Below are 16,407 nucleotides of genomic sequence, written 5' to 3'. Positions count from 1 at the left end.
TGGAAGCTTTCAGGAATAGTGGGAAAGTTCCCTTTAGTTTGTGCTAACGTCTGTAAATATGCTGCTTACACAGTGGTCTTGGCAACGTGAGACACGTGTCCCTGAATGCCACCAGCGCAACGCACGTTCGTTCCAACATTAGGAGTCTGATTGAAGAATCAGAGAAAGTGGCAAAAGATGCTCTTGAGATGGTGACTATGACGAGCCTGGTGAGAGCTGCCCCGGGGGCCACAGTGTGTGACTTCCTTTTCTAGCCACTGTGGAAGATTGTTCCAGAGGGTGTGAGCAAAGACTCAGTGGCTTAAATTCATGCTTGTCACCATTCTTGTCTGGTGAGAGCTGTTTGGCTCTGTCATCATGTGATACAAGTTTTAATTTCTTAGGGTCATACTTTTTTTTTTTTTTAAGACTTTATTTATTAGCACGAGCTGGGTGAGGGGCAGAGGGAGAGGGGAGAGCCCCGATGCAGGGCTTGACCTGGGATCATGACCTGAGCTGAAGTCAGCTGCTGAACCGACTCGGCCACCCCACCACCCCTTAAGGTCGTAAATACTTCTTTATGAAGACTAGGGAATGGTGATCTGGAAATGAGGAAAATCTTACAATTTCTTATAACGAAAGGATAATACTTCTTGATATCTACTTGAGACATCTTCTCTCTGGAGAAATCTTCACTTAATGGCTGGGTTTTGTCTTTATATATTTAAAAATGATTTGTGTTCTTTCTCCTCAGCCATGAATTAGGACAATTTAAATTGTTCCTACCCATTATCTCGTGGACTCCCATGTTTGGAACTAGACCAGAGGCTATTCTGAAAGAGTTGCTCTCCCCATCTCCAGTGGGAGTTCACCTGCCCCTCCCCCTTCCCCCACACTGGCCCCCCGCTCCCCACACTATTGCCATGTTTAAGGTGTCCTGTTTTCCAGTTCCCAGAATCCCTTGTTTCTAAGGGGAAAGCGGCTCTCCAGGTCAGCTCCAGATTTCTAAAAGAAGGCAAAAGCCTGAGCAGAAAGCATCAAGGTAAGTTTCTATCTCAAACTGTATTGATATGCAGAGTGAATAAGCCTCTGAGCATATCACTGGAACGTTCTCCTTTCCTTGAGGAATTTGAACATGAACTCTTCTTTGTCACAATGACATTCCAAGTTCCTGTCATAGAAACATCACATAATTTAAATTTAAATTTTATATTTTATAAATACCAATGCAGTGAGATCTTCCTGAAGGGTTCAGTAAACAGTGATTTCACACATGTATGGGCTGTCCAGTGAACACAACACAAAATGGCAGCAGGAATCTGTGGTGTGAGAAAAACATATACCTTTCACTGTAAAATATTCTAACAAAAAATATCAAGTCCTTATAGGAGTAGACAGTGGACTAAAACAAAGCTCACACCCCTCTAAGAACACTTCCATGCCCAGTAAGGGATCCTCCCATAACTGTCTGAGCCAAGGGCCCGGGTGTGGGCATAGGTTTTATTTTTCTGTGAGTGACACAATTTAAATTTTATGTTGTCATCTCATGGAATGGAAAGTCCCTCACACTTGCCCGTAAAGCAGATGAAACACAAACTCTAGCATCTGTATTCACGGGCTGGGGGTTCAGCTTACATAGCAAAAAGGTATTTCAGAGGCCACCAACCAGTGAACTTTCTGGCAATTAAAACCTTAGGCAGAACCGTCGTGTTCATCAGTTATTTTATCCATAATTCATTTTCTAACCATGTGTCCAGCATTGAGATGTGATTGTGTGTTATACAGAAATATTCAAAGTAAAAGCTTTGATCCAACAGCTTTGATCAGACTTGAAGGAGGTTGAGTTGAAGACCTGTCCTGTGGTGGGAGGGTGGGGGGAGAGGAGGGGCCCCAGCCGGGGAAGCAGAGGGGGTACCAGGCGAAGAAGTTACCTGGGCAGGACAACCTTGGGGGGTTTTATAACCCAGAGAAGAGAGGTGGACAAGATTAAGTTGTGAACAGGAAGTTAGCGAATGATTAAGACTGAGGGATTTAAACACAAGTTTTCGCCTGAGCTCTAATTAAATTGGACATGCAATTTGAGAAGAAATACTTGAGAGAAGGGCAACAAGTGAACTAGAAAAAATGATCAAGGAAGTCCAAAACACTCGTACTTTCTATAAGGAGTGGTGTTAAGTCTTGCTGGAAAAATTTCAATATTGGAGGGGGGGTGTCTGTAGAAAGCTGTTGATTCTGTAGATGGGTCAAAGTGATGAAAGTAAGCCTTGCCTAAGCAACTTTTGAGTAGGCTACCCTAAGAAAACACTTTCCCCCCTTTAAATAGGTATCGCGTTAGAACTGCGTGAATTGAAAAATACAGCAAACAGAGTTCAAGAGAATGCTGATACAATTACTAGGAGGACCAATGAATCACTCTTAACACTCAGAGCAATTCCTGAAGGTAAGTGGAAAGGGGAATCTTGATTTAATTAATGTTTGCTCCTTGTAAAGCCATTACACAGCAGAAGGAAGTCCTACTGCCAGTCTGATTAGCAGCCTTGCTCCAAACTGAGACCGAGATAAAGAGTTTTTACTAGCAAAGGAGTATGATTTGGAAGTGCAGATAACTATTTTTTAAATAGCTCTAGAACACCTGCATTGCAATGCTAAAATCATACTCTGAAAAGCAAAAAACCTTGGGAGATTTGATCACTCCCCCCCACCCATGAATTGCTTTCTTTTAAAATGACTCGACACATCCCTTCAATGAAAGGGTCATTTGAAGAAGTCAGCAAGAAGCTGAATGTTCCCACTTTAAGGGATAATGCTAGATGCATTATAAATGGGGGCAATTAACTCTTGCTTGGTGATCTTCCTTCATGAGGCAATAAAGCATTCTAAAATAAGCTCAGAAATCACTTTAATATTGATGGGTTGGAAATGCACTATTCATTACCGTCTGAAATAGGAAAACTGTTTAAAAGTGTAATACAAATGAGTCCAGCTGCAATGCAGTCCCTCAACCTTCCCTTCTTTTCATAATAAGCCTTATAAGATGCCCTAACAACTCCAGAGTTCTTTCTGTGGGCTCAGTGGTAAACATGGAAACTGCTGTCGGGGTCTGAGCTTGGGGCACTTTGCACTGACTTCTAACCTTAAATCATGGGAACACATTCTAATGAAGTTTCGTTTCATTTCATTTTCTTTTCTTTCCTTTTTCATTTTTCCTTTCTTTCTTTCTTCCTCCCTCCATCCCTTTCTTTCTTTCTTTCTTTTAGGACACATGATGTGTGTTGGTTAAATAATTAAAAGTACCTTTTCAGGGGCACCTTGGTGGCTCAGCTGGTTAAGCATCTGACTCTTGATTTTGGCTCAGGTCATGATCTCAGGGTTGTGAGATCGAGCCCTGTATCAGGCTCTGTACTAAGCACGGAGCCTGCTTAAGATTCTCTCTACCCCTGCGCCCCCCCGCCAACCTCCCCTTTTAAAAAAACCTTTTTTATGTGGAAGTAATTTCAAACTTGCAGAAAAATTGCTGCAAGAGTAAAAAGGAACCTGTAGACTTTTTATCCAGATCCTTCTAGTGTTGGTTTTTGTCCTGTTTGTGACTGGATACTTTAAACGTGAATACTAGTGCCTTTAAAAAAAAAAAAAAATCATCACCCAGATTTTCTAAAACAACTGAATTCCACTTTATCCATTGTGACTGGTTAGTCTTTATTCTGCTGTTCCGTCTAGTAGCCAGCTGACGTTGTGGGTAAATGCCACCTCCTCCAGCCTAGGACATGCCCTTCTTACCTACAAATTTAAATTCCCCAAACTTCTTATCTACACATGGACTGATTTCAAGAAGGTATTTCATGACTAGGAGAAGGGAGACCAAATAAAGAAGTTTAGCTTATTAACACCTAAGATGCCAAGAACGCAACAATTGGTAGGTGATCTCACTGTGTATTGAAAGGTCAATAGAGAACATTGTTACCAAGACTATTTCATTTGTCCCTAAGAGGGTGTGGTAAGGCATAGGGCATTCAGTCTTCGTACTGCTATTAAGGAATGAGAAGCCCTATTTTCCGTTCAGCAGCCTGTAAGAAATACTATACATGTTTCCATGAGAGGTCACATTTATGGTGGTTTATGGTTTTCCCCGTATGCGATCAGAGGAGTGCATGCTTGCGTTTAAATTTGTCAGGTATCCGAGGCAAGGGAACCAAAGTCAAAGAGCTGGCCGCATCTGCAAATCAGAGCGCAGCAAGCACCCTAAAGGACGTCGTGGGATTGAGCCAGAAGCTGCTGAACACATCCACCGACCTGTCCAGGGTTGACGCCACCTTACGAGAAACCAACAGACTTCTACAGGACTCCTCAATGACCAGTACGTCCCGGTCTCCCTTCCCAGCAGAGAAGTCCATGTTGTGAGATTTCCAGCTGGCCCGGTGTACCGTGGGGTCTTGCTGACAGACAGCATCCCGAAGGGATTAAAAACGCACTGATGTCTAGATTTGCATTTGATGTCTAGATTTGCGAGAGAAGAGCCTTGGGGAGGGCCTGCTGCTGGCGCATTTTTCATGTACAGTCGACCCTTGAACAACATAGGTGTCAACCGCGCAGGCCCACTGTACAGATTTTTTTTTTTCAATGAATACAGAAAATGTAGTTTCTTTGAGTTTCTTAATAACATTTTCTTTACTCTAGCTTACTTTATTGTGAGAATACAGTGTATGATGCATGTAACCTACAAACCGTGTTAACTGACCATTTACAGGGTTGGTGAGGCTCCCAGCCAACAGTAGGCTATTCCTAGTGAAGTGCTGGGGAGTCAGAAGTTACACACAGCTTTGCGACTGCCTGGGGTTGAGAGCCCCCCACCCCACCCCTGAGTCACCCGAGGGTCAACTGTATTTACCAAAATTTCAAGGATCTGATCATTAGGATGTTCTGTTTTATTCAGTGCATTGGGAATAATAAATTCACCTCCCTCGTTTCCTCCCTGCCACCGTCTTTCTCGCCACCTGCTACTGGGTAGCTCTGCTAGCTGGAAGAAGAGTGAAAGAAGCCGAGACACAAGCCAGCCTTTTATTTGATCGGATGAAGCCTCTGAAGATATTAGAAGAGAACCTGAGCAGAAACCTATCAGAAATCAAACTGCTCATCAGCCAGGCCCGGAAGCAAGCAGCTTCTGTGAGTGTGGGTTCCTGGGGCTCTCAGGAGCTCGGGCCTCCCGTTAGCTCTCGGTAACCTCCGGTCTCAGGGGACTCCTGTAGAGGGGACTGTCACATTGACTTCTACCGATTCTGCCCTTACCACCTACATTTCTCCCAACCTTGTCTACAGTACATTTAAGACTTTGTGTTAGGTATATTTACACACATACATATATATATATATATTTAGGTATATAAATATATATCTGTATATATGTGAGAGAGAGATATATATGGCGACTTATGACTTTTATTTATGGTGCTTATGCTTGGTCTCAAATATACCATCTCTCCTGCCCTGGATATTATATTTAAGTGGACTTAAGTAGTCTCATTTTCTTTGTTTTTTCTTCATTCAACCTGGTTCCAAATGATAGTGAAGAGATCTCACGTCTTTGTGGAGATTTATAACCGTAGCCTCGACTCGTCGGTCCACAGCTGTTCCCAGCTGCTGTAGAGCTCATGGTCTAAGTGTCTACCTCTAAGCTGCCTTGGCCGAGTCTGGCTCCGTGGCCATCGTTTCACGAACGCGGCAATGCAAGTGTTCCTCAGAGTGTGGCCGCACCCTGAGCCTCATTGCCCAGGAGTCCGGCCGCACAGCCTCCACACACAGGTGCTCACAAATCCAGGGCACTGAGTGCATTGAACACTTGAGAACTGGAAAGAAAATGCATTACGGCCATCCGTAGCTCCAGGCCTTGGCCATGCTCTAAACGGGAGGCATTTCAGGGAAATTTCTTCAAGAGACTAAGCCGTTGACACGCTACTGGGGATTTATAGAGGACGGATGTGACCTCTGGTCTCCCGTTCATCCGCCTGAACCCTGCTAGCTAAGAAAAAGCAGTTCTGGAGTCTTCCACTACCCCCTCCCTCGAGTGACCTCAATATTGGAAAATGGCCGTAGGTTGACATGAGCTCTGGTTTTTGTTTGTTTCAGTGAAAGTCACCAACGAAACGTAAGCCCAACGGACGCTTCTGAATGCTCTGATTAGTACAAACGTATAATCTTTAAAGCTAATATAGGAAATATATGCAGATACTTAGAGAAACGTGTAGTAAGTGCAGGGGTTGCTCTATAAATATTTGCTGGATATATAAATAGATTATCCCTTCACGTATTTGACAGATGATCATCAAACGTCCTCCCTATGTCAGGGGTAAAGATTCCAGGGTGATCTGGATAAGCTCCTTGTCTCAAGGAATTAAGTCTCACATGAGCGAGCCCATTTTCTATGTAAAATAATCTTAAAACTTCAAGACTGACTTTTCCATATTTAAGTCATTCACCAAATAAAATAATTTTCCTCACCACCTGATCTCTCACATTATGAAACACAAAGCCTTATGCATCCTCAGGAGAGGAAACTTGCGGACCAGTGAAAATTGGTTCTGGAACAGCACGTTTGATCTACTGGCCTGCGGCCAGTGTTTATCACTGAGTGATTAGGACACTTCCTCTTCCCTTTCACAGATCAAAGTCGCAGTGTCTGCAGACCGAGATTGCATTCGGGCCTACCAGCCTCCGATTTCTTCTACCAACTATAACACCTTAACGCTCAATGTTAAGACAAGTGAACCCGATAACCTTCTCTTCTACCTGGGGAGCAGCACCAGTGTGAGTATGGACTGTAGAAAGCCCCAATGAACTCTTCCAAGTGTATGTAGTTTCTGAATTGGCAGGGTGGGGGGGGGGGGGGGTTTTATGAAAGAAAAAACAAACAAAAAAAACAGGGCCTTGGTGAAATCGGGAATCCTTCTAAGGGAACTAAACTTTTGCTAAACTAGTGGCATTAGATTAAAAACACACACAGTCCCAAGCTGCATGCCTGTGAGGAGGGCCCGGCGATGTTGAGGAGAGTGTCTTCCCTAGCTGCAGGGTGGCATTTCTTAATGGCTTCTGCAGCTTCTTCAGCCACCGAGTGCAGCCTTGGGGGTGGAAACTGGATCTTGGAGGTTGTCATCAGGAGTGGGGGTGTGTACCCTAAGGGGCGTATCAGAACCATCCAGCTTCACCCAGGCTCCTCCACCCAATGAGATTTCGGTGGTTCCCAGAGGGGCAAGTCCCCTGTGGAAGACCGACTTGATACCTTTGGCTGCCAGTGGGAATGGGTCAGAACCCCTGTGGGTCTGAGAGCAGAAAATATTAATGAGCACGAGTTCTGAAACATCTTCCTGGGAGCGGAGGTGCAGAACAGATGCAAGTCCGCATTGAGGGGTGTCATGACTCCTGTCTTACCACGTATTTCATGTTCACTCACTGCCTTCTCAGACTGGGCAGACCAGTCCAGTGCCTTTCCTCCTGTTCCCTGTAAGTTACTGGTGACCCCCAGTGAGTGTTTCTGAGGAACTTTCTGGAAGGGACTGTGCAGGGCCAGGCAGGGCAAGGTTGGAAGGGGCACTATTATTCCAACAATGGCGTAACCATCTCCAAGACTCTGAGTCATGCTCCAGCTCCAGGGAGGGGAACATCTAAAGACAAAAGGTGGGTTTTTTGTGTTTTTTTTTGTTGTTGTTGTTTTTAAGAATAGAGGAAATGCTCTAGGAGCTCATTCTTTAACATGTTTTGGTAGTCATGCAGACAGTCGGCATGTAAACTCATCCCAGCTCATGCCCGCACCCCAGTCTGATTTCTTGGCAGTGGAGATGCGGCGAGGGAAGGTGGCCTTTCTGTGGGATCTGGGCTCTGGGTCCACGCGGTTGGAATTTCCAGACTTCCCAATTGACGACAACAAATGGCACAGTATCTATGTAACCAGGTAGTAGAGAAAGTTCTCTCCAAGTGTCTCTTTTTTTGAAATATATAAGTTCATAACATGTTTGTCACATCATATCATAGTCTTTGAAACCTGGGGGAAGTTAGATTATAGTTAAAGGATAGTTGGTTTAGATTAACTATAGAAATAAGGGCTCCCCCCCATTATAAAAGAAATAAACTTTGTTACCAAAATCAACGATCAAAAGAAGAAAAATGTTAGACGTTCATTACCTTTAGAATGTTAGGTCTAAAGCTGGCCGACCAGTAAACTGAGTTCTCCCCCGCAGAGAGAAGTGAGAGGCAACATGGTAGAAATCCCACATGGGGGGGTGTGGTGTGTATGTAGAAGAGGAAAGAAGGCAGGGATCCAAGTGGGAAGTGTAGTCTCTTAAAATTCACACACAAAGCAAAATTCTTCCTTGCAAAGCCTCCCTTAAGGTGTATCTTTTTACTTTCCCGTAATCTTACGGTTTGTTGTTGCCGGGAATTCTTGTCTTCTGCTTTATTATTTGTGGAAAAGGAGTAATACTGAAGGCAGTAGCCTGTTTCAAATAGTTAACTGATCATCTGTAACTGGTTTAAGCAAGGAGGTAGCACAATGCCATTTATGATTTAGAAGACCTTCTCCACAACTTTTTGCGAGTAAACTAGGGACAGGGTGGACAAGACTGGAAGACGGAGACCAGTGAGGGGACCCGCTGCAGGGAATGTGGGGAGAAAAGCTTGGAGGCTGCCTAGAAACAGATGTGTACTTACGCGGACAGTCGTGAGATTCTGAAAGTGTTCTTTCTGTAATTCTTTGTGACCCATAGATTTGGAAACATCGGTTCATTGAGTGTAAAAGAAATGAGCGCAGCTCAGAAGCCACCAACAAAAACAAGTAAATCCCCTGGAACCGCCAATGTTCTCGATATAAACAACTCAACGCTCATGTTTGTTGGAGGGCTTGGAGGACAGATCAAGGTAACGTTCAAGACATTCATCTGAACAGGACTGATGGGCTGCTTTTCCCTAAAACTAGTGTGCTTAAACTATTGAACAGATCCGAGGCAGATGAATATTTCTCAGTTCTGTGATTTTGCATAATGACAGCACATTTTCAGAGGTGGGATGGTTTTATAAAGCAGAGGGTCCTGCCGAATAAAGAGCATAAATGGAAAAGAAGCCAATGGTCCATTTTGCGATTTGAGTTTCTTTCCCAGGACTGAAACAGGAAATTCATCATTCCATATTCATTTCTGTAATTTCTTTTATTGCTCTTCTAACCCTAGTGGTAGAATAAGGCTAATTAGTGTTTAACACCAGAGCCAGTGGTATATATTTTATTATACCCGCTATCCCCTTACTGGATGCAGTTGAGTCACTTGGATTTGGTTCTGTGTTCTGAGAGTAAGGGGGTCAGTTCCAGCCGGGCCCTCACTACTGACCAATATGCTCTGAGCCTCTGTGTCCTCACCTGCAAAAGGGGCTTCTCTCCAGGGTCCCTGGTAACCGAGGTGATCTTTGCGATCCTGTCTGGTTATCGCTCATTCTACAATTACACTTAATAATTGGGAGGAAACCAGTGATCACAATGGGGCCATTTTTCTGGATGTTGTTTTCTCAAAATTTGGATGTTAGATTTGAGTTCCCAGCAAGGAGTTCTGTACACATAGAGAACGTATTCCTTTCCCGATTCATGTGGGTTGTGTTTGTTTTGTTTGTTTATATTAGAAGTCTCCTGCTGTGAAGGTTACTCATTTTAAAGGCTGCATGGGAGAGGCCTTCCTGAACGGACAGTCCATCGGCCTGTGGAACTATATTGAACGGGAGGGCAAGTGCCATGGCTGCTTTGGAAGGTAACGGGCCCCGCAATTTAATATATAGTGTCATTCATGTCCCATAGCTGCTCAGGGAATTCCCATGCCCATCACGGTGGCCCAGAGTCTGTCATGTCGGTCATCTTACCCCAAAGGATAGGGCATAGGTCATTTGCTAATGGAAACATGGGCATCATTTTTAACCTTTAAGAAGTAGTTTTCAGTGTGTCTCATATGCTTTCATCATGTATCATATCCTTGAGAAGCACCAGATATCTTCTCAAAGCACCTTCTGTCCCAGAGAGCCATGGGAACATCTTCGATAAATCACTGTACATCTTCAGTTTGGAAATACTTCCAAGGATGAGAATTTTGTTTCTGCCACCAGTTTTTATAGCTACATACTTTCTCATTCTTAAATTCTGGAATTCTAGAAATTAAATGCCTTTGGCAATGGAGAACAACTCCCTAACATCGTTTGGCAGATACCGCTATAGGAGCAGGCATTTAATAACAATCTCACCGAGCTCAACAGCCACCGTTTTCGTTTCTAAAAAGATAACTGCAACCCCAGAAGTATACAAATCTCGTTTCCTCAAGCTTTCGTAATTAAGACAATAGATTGCTTCTGCCATTAGAGAAATGTAACATCTGATATAATTCTGTCATCTAATGGGCTGCTCTGTCCAGATAGATATCTGTAATTAACAAGGAGCCATGACAAGATCAGTTGGAAGCAGCTCCCATTACATTTAGAAACTCGTGGGCAAGTTTTCATTTTGTTACTGTCAGAGCTGTTTTCTCTTAGGGCTCGTAGCTTGGGACTTTGTGGTTTGAGCCTTTTATTTGTTTCCTTCCCTTGACTTCACTTGCTTTCAAAGTCATGACCAGAAGTTTGGTTTTGGGAGCCTTATGACTGAAAAAAATATTAGCTTTGGAGTTTGAGTTTTTCAGGCTCCCTCTCCTACCAGATCTCTCTCAGTGACTTTGTAATAAGTCACCTCACCTCATGGAGACTTGGTTTCTTCTTCCAGAATAGGAAAATGAAAATCTTGTTGTCCTACCTCCCAGCACTGGTGATGAACACTTAACCATGATGTATGTGAAAATCCTCCATAAACTCGAGACCCCCGGCCCCAGTGTTCCACTCTGAACTTCCTGCAGTCACAGTCCATTGCTTTTTAGGTAGATGCCTCAATTATTTTCTTGATAATAAGTATGTGAAACCCAAGGTTTTGCAATTAGCAAATAAGATAAAAAAATGATACTGCCCAGTGAGGTAATGACACCAGCTCTAGAACTCTGGGAGCCAAACTTCCCATCACTTTTTCCTCATGCTGTTTTTCTGATAGGGAAGTTTCCCGAGCAATTTAGTGATTCTAACTTGAGAACTGTTCTGACCCTTGGGCTCTGGGTCGCAGATTGACCCCTGATCATTAATCTTACTTGTAGAAAGGAAAGTCTTAAGAGAGCTCAGAAATTTCCAATATAGAAAATGCCCCCTACTTTAGCTGTTGCAGTATTCCTAATTTCACCCATCATTTTCAGGGTTATTTTTAACCCCCGGGCCTTAATACTCATTAAGGAGGGCACAGATTGCATGGAGCATTGGGTGTTATATGCAAACAATGAATCATGGAACACGACATCAAAAACTAAGGATGTACTATATGGTGACTAACATAATAATAATAATACTGCTGGCCTTGAATTGCAGTAATGAGGGAACTTAATGACTACTAGCTCTTCTCCTCGTTTGCTGGAATGAGAAAGTCCACTTTCTATGTGGCCATCTGTTTTCTTCTCTAAAGAAAACCCTCCCACCACATGTCCACCCACCCCAGACCCCCAGGGAAAGATGAAGGTTGCTACAGACCGAGAGGAGGGATTAGCAGGTGCTCCCACTGCCCCACTGGCCTCCACCCTATTCCTGGAACTGGCTTTTTTGGTAGAAGGCTGACCACCCACATGAACTTCAGGATCAGATTGACTCATTAGCTCAAACAGAGGTTTTCTGGGTACAGAGCAAATCAGCAGGCTATCCTTATGTTGACTACCATGCCTAAAGTATGTTTTTTGAAAGAATACTAGTTTAATAGGATATTAATATTTTTTTCTAAGTGGGGATATAAGGTGTGTCCCGACTATAAATTGTTGGGAAACACTGAGTGAAACAGTTAAGTACACTGTCTTATGGTGAGGCCATCGGAGCCTCTGATATGCTTACACACACTAACAGTGTCCTCGGGAGCAGCTGGAGTTGCAGCAGTCCCAAACTCACTTGATCCCCAAATGTTTAAAAAGCATTTCAGAGTTGCCTACATTCCATAGAACATTCAGGGGCAGGTGCAGAGACAGACACAAGGGGGCGCTTTCTGTCCGTCTTTTTATTATTTATTTATTTATTTATTTATTTTTTTCACTTATTTGTCAGATGAGCACAGGCAGATAGTGGCAGGCAGAGGGAGAAGCAGGCTCCCTGCCGAGCAAGGAGCCCGATGCGGGACTTTATCCCAGGACGCTGGGATCATGACCTGAGCTGAAGGCAGTCGCTTAACCAACTGAGCCACCCAGGTGTGCCTGTCCGTCTTTTTAAATTGAGTTGTCTTCATTTTAGGCAACCTCCCCTACTTATTAGATGAAGACTTTGGCTTAGTGTTAACCAACTAATTCTAGGAAATGAATCAATGTTAGCAGACCGGTGATTAGAATTCATGTGCTTTTGACCTTGTTTAAGTAATCTGCCATTATTAAATCATTAGTGTGGTCCTCTAATGTCCTTTAGATTTAAAAATTAATTTTCTCAGAACGAGCATTTACCTTTGACTTCTATTACCAAGGAAACGAGCTGATTTTTTTTTTTACTTTTTTTATTCCTCTTTGAATATATTTGCCTTTTTTATATGTTTTTGGCATATGTTTAGAATTATGATCTCTTAAATTCTTAAAGGACATTATACAGTAAGCCACTGATTCTAACAGTTTTCATCTAAATATGGAAAAACCTTTTTATTTAATTAACGGGTCTTTATTGTATTAGTGATGAGTGGGTGTTGTGACAGGCTGTGTTGGGACCTTTGGGACAGGCCAGTCTCCTGTGTTCTGGGCCCCTGCTAGCTGCTGGCGATGTCAGCATTAGTCATTGGAGGTGATCTTCTCTAACGTCTCCTGGTCTCTAGGAAAGACACCTGTGGAAGCATAGAGAAAGTTCTCTGCCGCTGTGGCAAGTGGAGGCACAGATGAAGTGGCATCAGAGGCCCGGGGCCCAGGTGTCCCTGCCACTCACTATCATACAGCTGCCCTGAGTGCTGATGGGTAGTACAGCAGGTGTGACCCCCTATCATGGGAGCTTGCATCAGAGGACTAGTGATTCTTAAAGGCTCGTTGGGCTGAGAGCTGGGGAGGTAAGGTTGTTTTGGCAACCACCCAGCTTTCATTTTTCCCAGAGTCCCTTGCCTGTGCAAGGCCCCAGAGCTGGCTTCCTGTGGCCCACCTGGGAACAGGCACTTGGGCTGACTGGTGATATCTGTGGGTCTCGTGGTTATAGAACAGAAGCCTCAGCCACAAAGGGACAAGCCCCAGAAAAGTGTCATTGGCTGGGGAGGGGGAGCAAGAACTTTCTCAGGAAATGCACAAACATGGTTTCATTTGAGTGCATCCCTCACTGTGGCTAACTCATGTGGCCAGGCCCCGCTGATGGAGAGAAACCAGAAACAGAGAGCTCCCCTTCTCAAGAACAGGGAACTCATTAGCTCTGGAGAGGGAGAGGGCGTGCACAGCAGGACTAGAGAGATTTCTGGACTTTAGTTTGAAAAATGGCTTCACCATTTTCTTGGGTGTGCCCTTGGACAAGGTACTTAATCTTTGAGGCTCCGCTTTTAATAGGCAAAATGACATCCCTTTGGGGACCTTTGAACATAGCAAAATAATCAGAGCTAACTGGAGTGAACATTTAAGTGCCAAGTACTGTTTAAAGGACTTTACATGTATTAAATCATATATAGCCCTTCCTGAGAGCTTCTATTGTCCTTATTTTACAGATGAAGGTAATGACACACAGAGACGTTAGGTAACTCTTCCGAGTTCACACAACTAGTAAAGGGGGAGACAGGGATTTGAACCCCAGCAGTCTGGTTCTAGAGTCTGTGTCGTTAGCCACATGAAACTGTGACCAGCCAAGAAACAGAGCAATGGAACATACCTGCAGGAATTCACAGGTTTCAGAATTAAATATTAGAGAATTAAACCATAGCTTCTTCATGCAGGGTGCATTTCCTTTAAGTTATACTTCTAAGAAAGGTCAAGGGACAGAAATCTTTCAAAAAAGCAGGACCACAGGAAGCTGTCAGCTTGAAGCCTCAGGTTTCATAAAGCATTTTTCTTTTGTTAATGGAAACAGTGTCACCGTTTGGTTACATGTCCTGCTTAGAGATGTGGCTCTGAGTTTGGGTATTACACCTTCAGCTGGGGAAAGTGCAAATTCATATCCCCTCCCCAAAAAAACCCACATCCAGGTTCTGAAGCCCAGAAATGTATTTTTTAAATGTATTGTGATATGTTCCAGATAAACTTACTTTGTATTTGAAGAGTGAATAAAGTCAGCCTTTTGAGGTATGGGGATGACCAGAAAACACACGGACCTGAGAAGTACCAAGGTCTATTTTAAATAACTTTGTTGTAAGCACACCCCACAGATTTTTGAGATGGGTGTTGTTGTCAATGATGGTTTGTTTCTTTTTTTTTTTTTTTTGGTAAAGTGGTCCTTCTGCTACATTGGTACATACTTGTTTTCCATCACTATCCCAGTTTAACTGATGCATAGCTTAAAACCAGCAGATAAATGATAAAATGTTAATATAAAAACCAGCAGATAAATGATAAAATGTTAATATAAAAATTACTCTGAAAGCTTTGGAATTAAGAAAGGGCAGTGATAGTAAAGGAAGTCAGAACAAATGAAAATCTACCTGATAAGTAGAAATATTTATAGCAGTTATCCATCCTTTGAAGACCTTTCTTCTTCCAGTGAACACGGCCTATGTTAACTTTCTTTTCTGTAAAAAGCAACTGGACTTTGCCTTGCATAATCTAGCAGCATATTTTAAGATAGGTCTTACAGTGACTTATCAAATTATGGAAATAACAGCTCTACCACAATGTTTGTGAGGGGAAGCCCTCAGTAAAGGTATCCTTTCTTTTTAACCACCTTCCTGAGAATAGGTTGTGTTTCCTCTGCTCTGTCTTGCAGCCCCCAGAATGAAGACTCCTCCTTCCATTTTGATGGGAGTGGGTATTCGGTCGTGGAGAGAACGCTCCGGACGACGGGGACTCAGATAATTATGCTTTTTAGTACCTTTTCACCCAACGGGCTTCTTCTCTATCTCACTTCAAATGGCACTGTAAGTATATTCAGTCAAATTGTTGTGAGGATATTTATGTTTAATGACTTCTTTGTGAGCATATACAAATATAAGATATATATATGTCATACTAGTTCCTCATTTTAAATATTTTTATGTTATAAATTCACTGAAGAACCATTGTAAAATACAGGAGAGCACCAAGTAGAAAAGAGCCATCCTACCATTTATAGAGATCAATGATATTTGTTATTAAATTTTGACTTTCCTCTATCTCGTTCAATGTTCATTCTGATCACTGTGGCCTTCATTGAATTCCATCTATGGGAACTTAATGTTGTTTTTATTCTATTGTGGGGTTGATTTCTCTCAGTCTTCTAGTTTTTTTTTTTTTTTGGTAGGACTGGCCCATTCATGAATCTAAATGAAAATGATACAAAGATTCCACTTCTCTTACTGTAGATTTTGGCAACAATGTGTTTCTCTCCTTTATACCTGTGTAGTACTCTAGAAAGTCTTCCCAGATACTTCAGTTTCCTAACAGAGACTTCTGATGGTTGGGCCAGATCTAGATTTCTGAGTTTGACTTTGGAAGGTTTTACTATCTGCAACAGAAAGGAAAAGGGAATCTTTGAGAACAATGTAGCCCTGGGTAACTTTTTTCTCTTCTTCACAGAAGGACTTTTTATCCATCGAGCTGGTGCATGGCAGAGTCAGAGTTACAGTAGACCTGGGCTCAGGGCCTCTTGCCCTTACTACAGACAGACGCTATAACAATGGAACCTGGTACAAAATCGCCTTCCAGAGAAACCGAAAGCAAGTTAAGTGCACAGAAGGGCAATGAGATGGTACAGGCCACCCTCATAGGAATAGAAATCCTTCCAAAATCAGGAACGCCTGAGTAGTTCAGTAGGTTAAATGTCTGACTTTTAATTTTGGCTCAGGTCACGGTCTCAGGGTTGTGAGATCGAGCCCCGCTTAGGGCTCTCCACTGGGCATGGAGCCTGTTTAGGATTCTCTCTCTCTCTTCCCCTCCTCTCTTGTCTCTAGAAACTTGAAAGGAAGGAAGGAAGAAAGGAAGAAAGAAATAAAGAAATCCTTCCAAAATCAGCAATTTTTATTTACTTTAGCTTCTTGGTATTCTTGAATGATCTTCTAATAGAAAGCCATTGTTTTCTTTGAAATACTAAATGGTAGGATTCACATATTGCTGGGGGGAATATTATACTACTTCTTCTTTTTAATGGCTTCCAAGAGCATTACCTAACAGTAAGTAGTGAATTGGAATCAAAGATCAGATCCATTCTCTTCCCTGCCACACACTCAGTGCT

At 42.9% G+C, this 16,407-nt stretch overlaps 1 protein-coding gene across 1 annotated transcript in view; it reads left to right on the top strand.

Annotated features, from left to right (window-relative positions):
• The window catches only part of LAMA1 (laminin subunit alpha 1), a 155,672-nt gene that overhangs the window by 119,817 nt on the left and 19,448 nt on the right, over positions 1-16,407 (top strand). The window contains exons 40-50 of the mRNA XM_032875723.1: positions 74-209; positions 928-1,021; positions 2,303-2,419; positions 4,151-4,333; positions 4,985-5,139; positions 6,634-6,777; positions 7,785-7,918; positions 8,730-8,880; positions 9,631-9,755; positions 14,965-15,115; positions 15,753-15,897. Coding sequence (XP_032731614.1) covers positions 74-209; positions 928-1,021; positions 2,303-2,419; positions 4,151-4,333; positions 4,985-5,139; positions 6,634-6,777; positions 7,785-7,918; positions 8,730-8,880; positions 9,631-9,755; positions 14,965-15,115; positions 15,753-15,897 — 1,535 coding nt within the window. The remainder of the gene's footprint in view (positions 1-73; positions 210-927; positions 1,022-2,302; positions 2,420-4,150; positions 4,334-4,984; positions 5,140-6,633; positions 6,778-7,784; positions 7,919-8,729; positions 8,881-9,630; positions 9,756-14,964; positions 15,116-15,752; positions 15,898-16,407) is intronic.

This window comes from Lontra canadensis, unplaced genomic scaffold (assembly GCF_010015895.1).
Source record: "Lontra canadensis isolate GAN:19392208 unplaced genomic scaffold, GSC_riverotter_1.0 scaffold57, whole genome shotgun sequence".
Lineage (NCBI taxonomy): Eukaryota > Metazoa > Chordata > Mammalia > Carnivora > Mustelidae > Lontra > Lontra canadensis.
The sequence above is the reverse complement of the archived record's forward strand: the minus strand, read 5'-3'. Positions and strand labels throughout refer to the sequence as shown.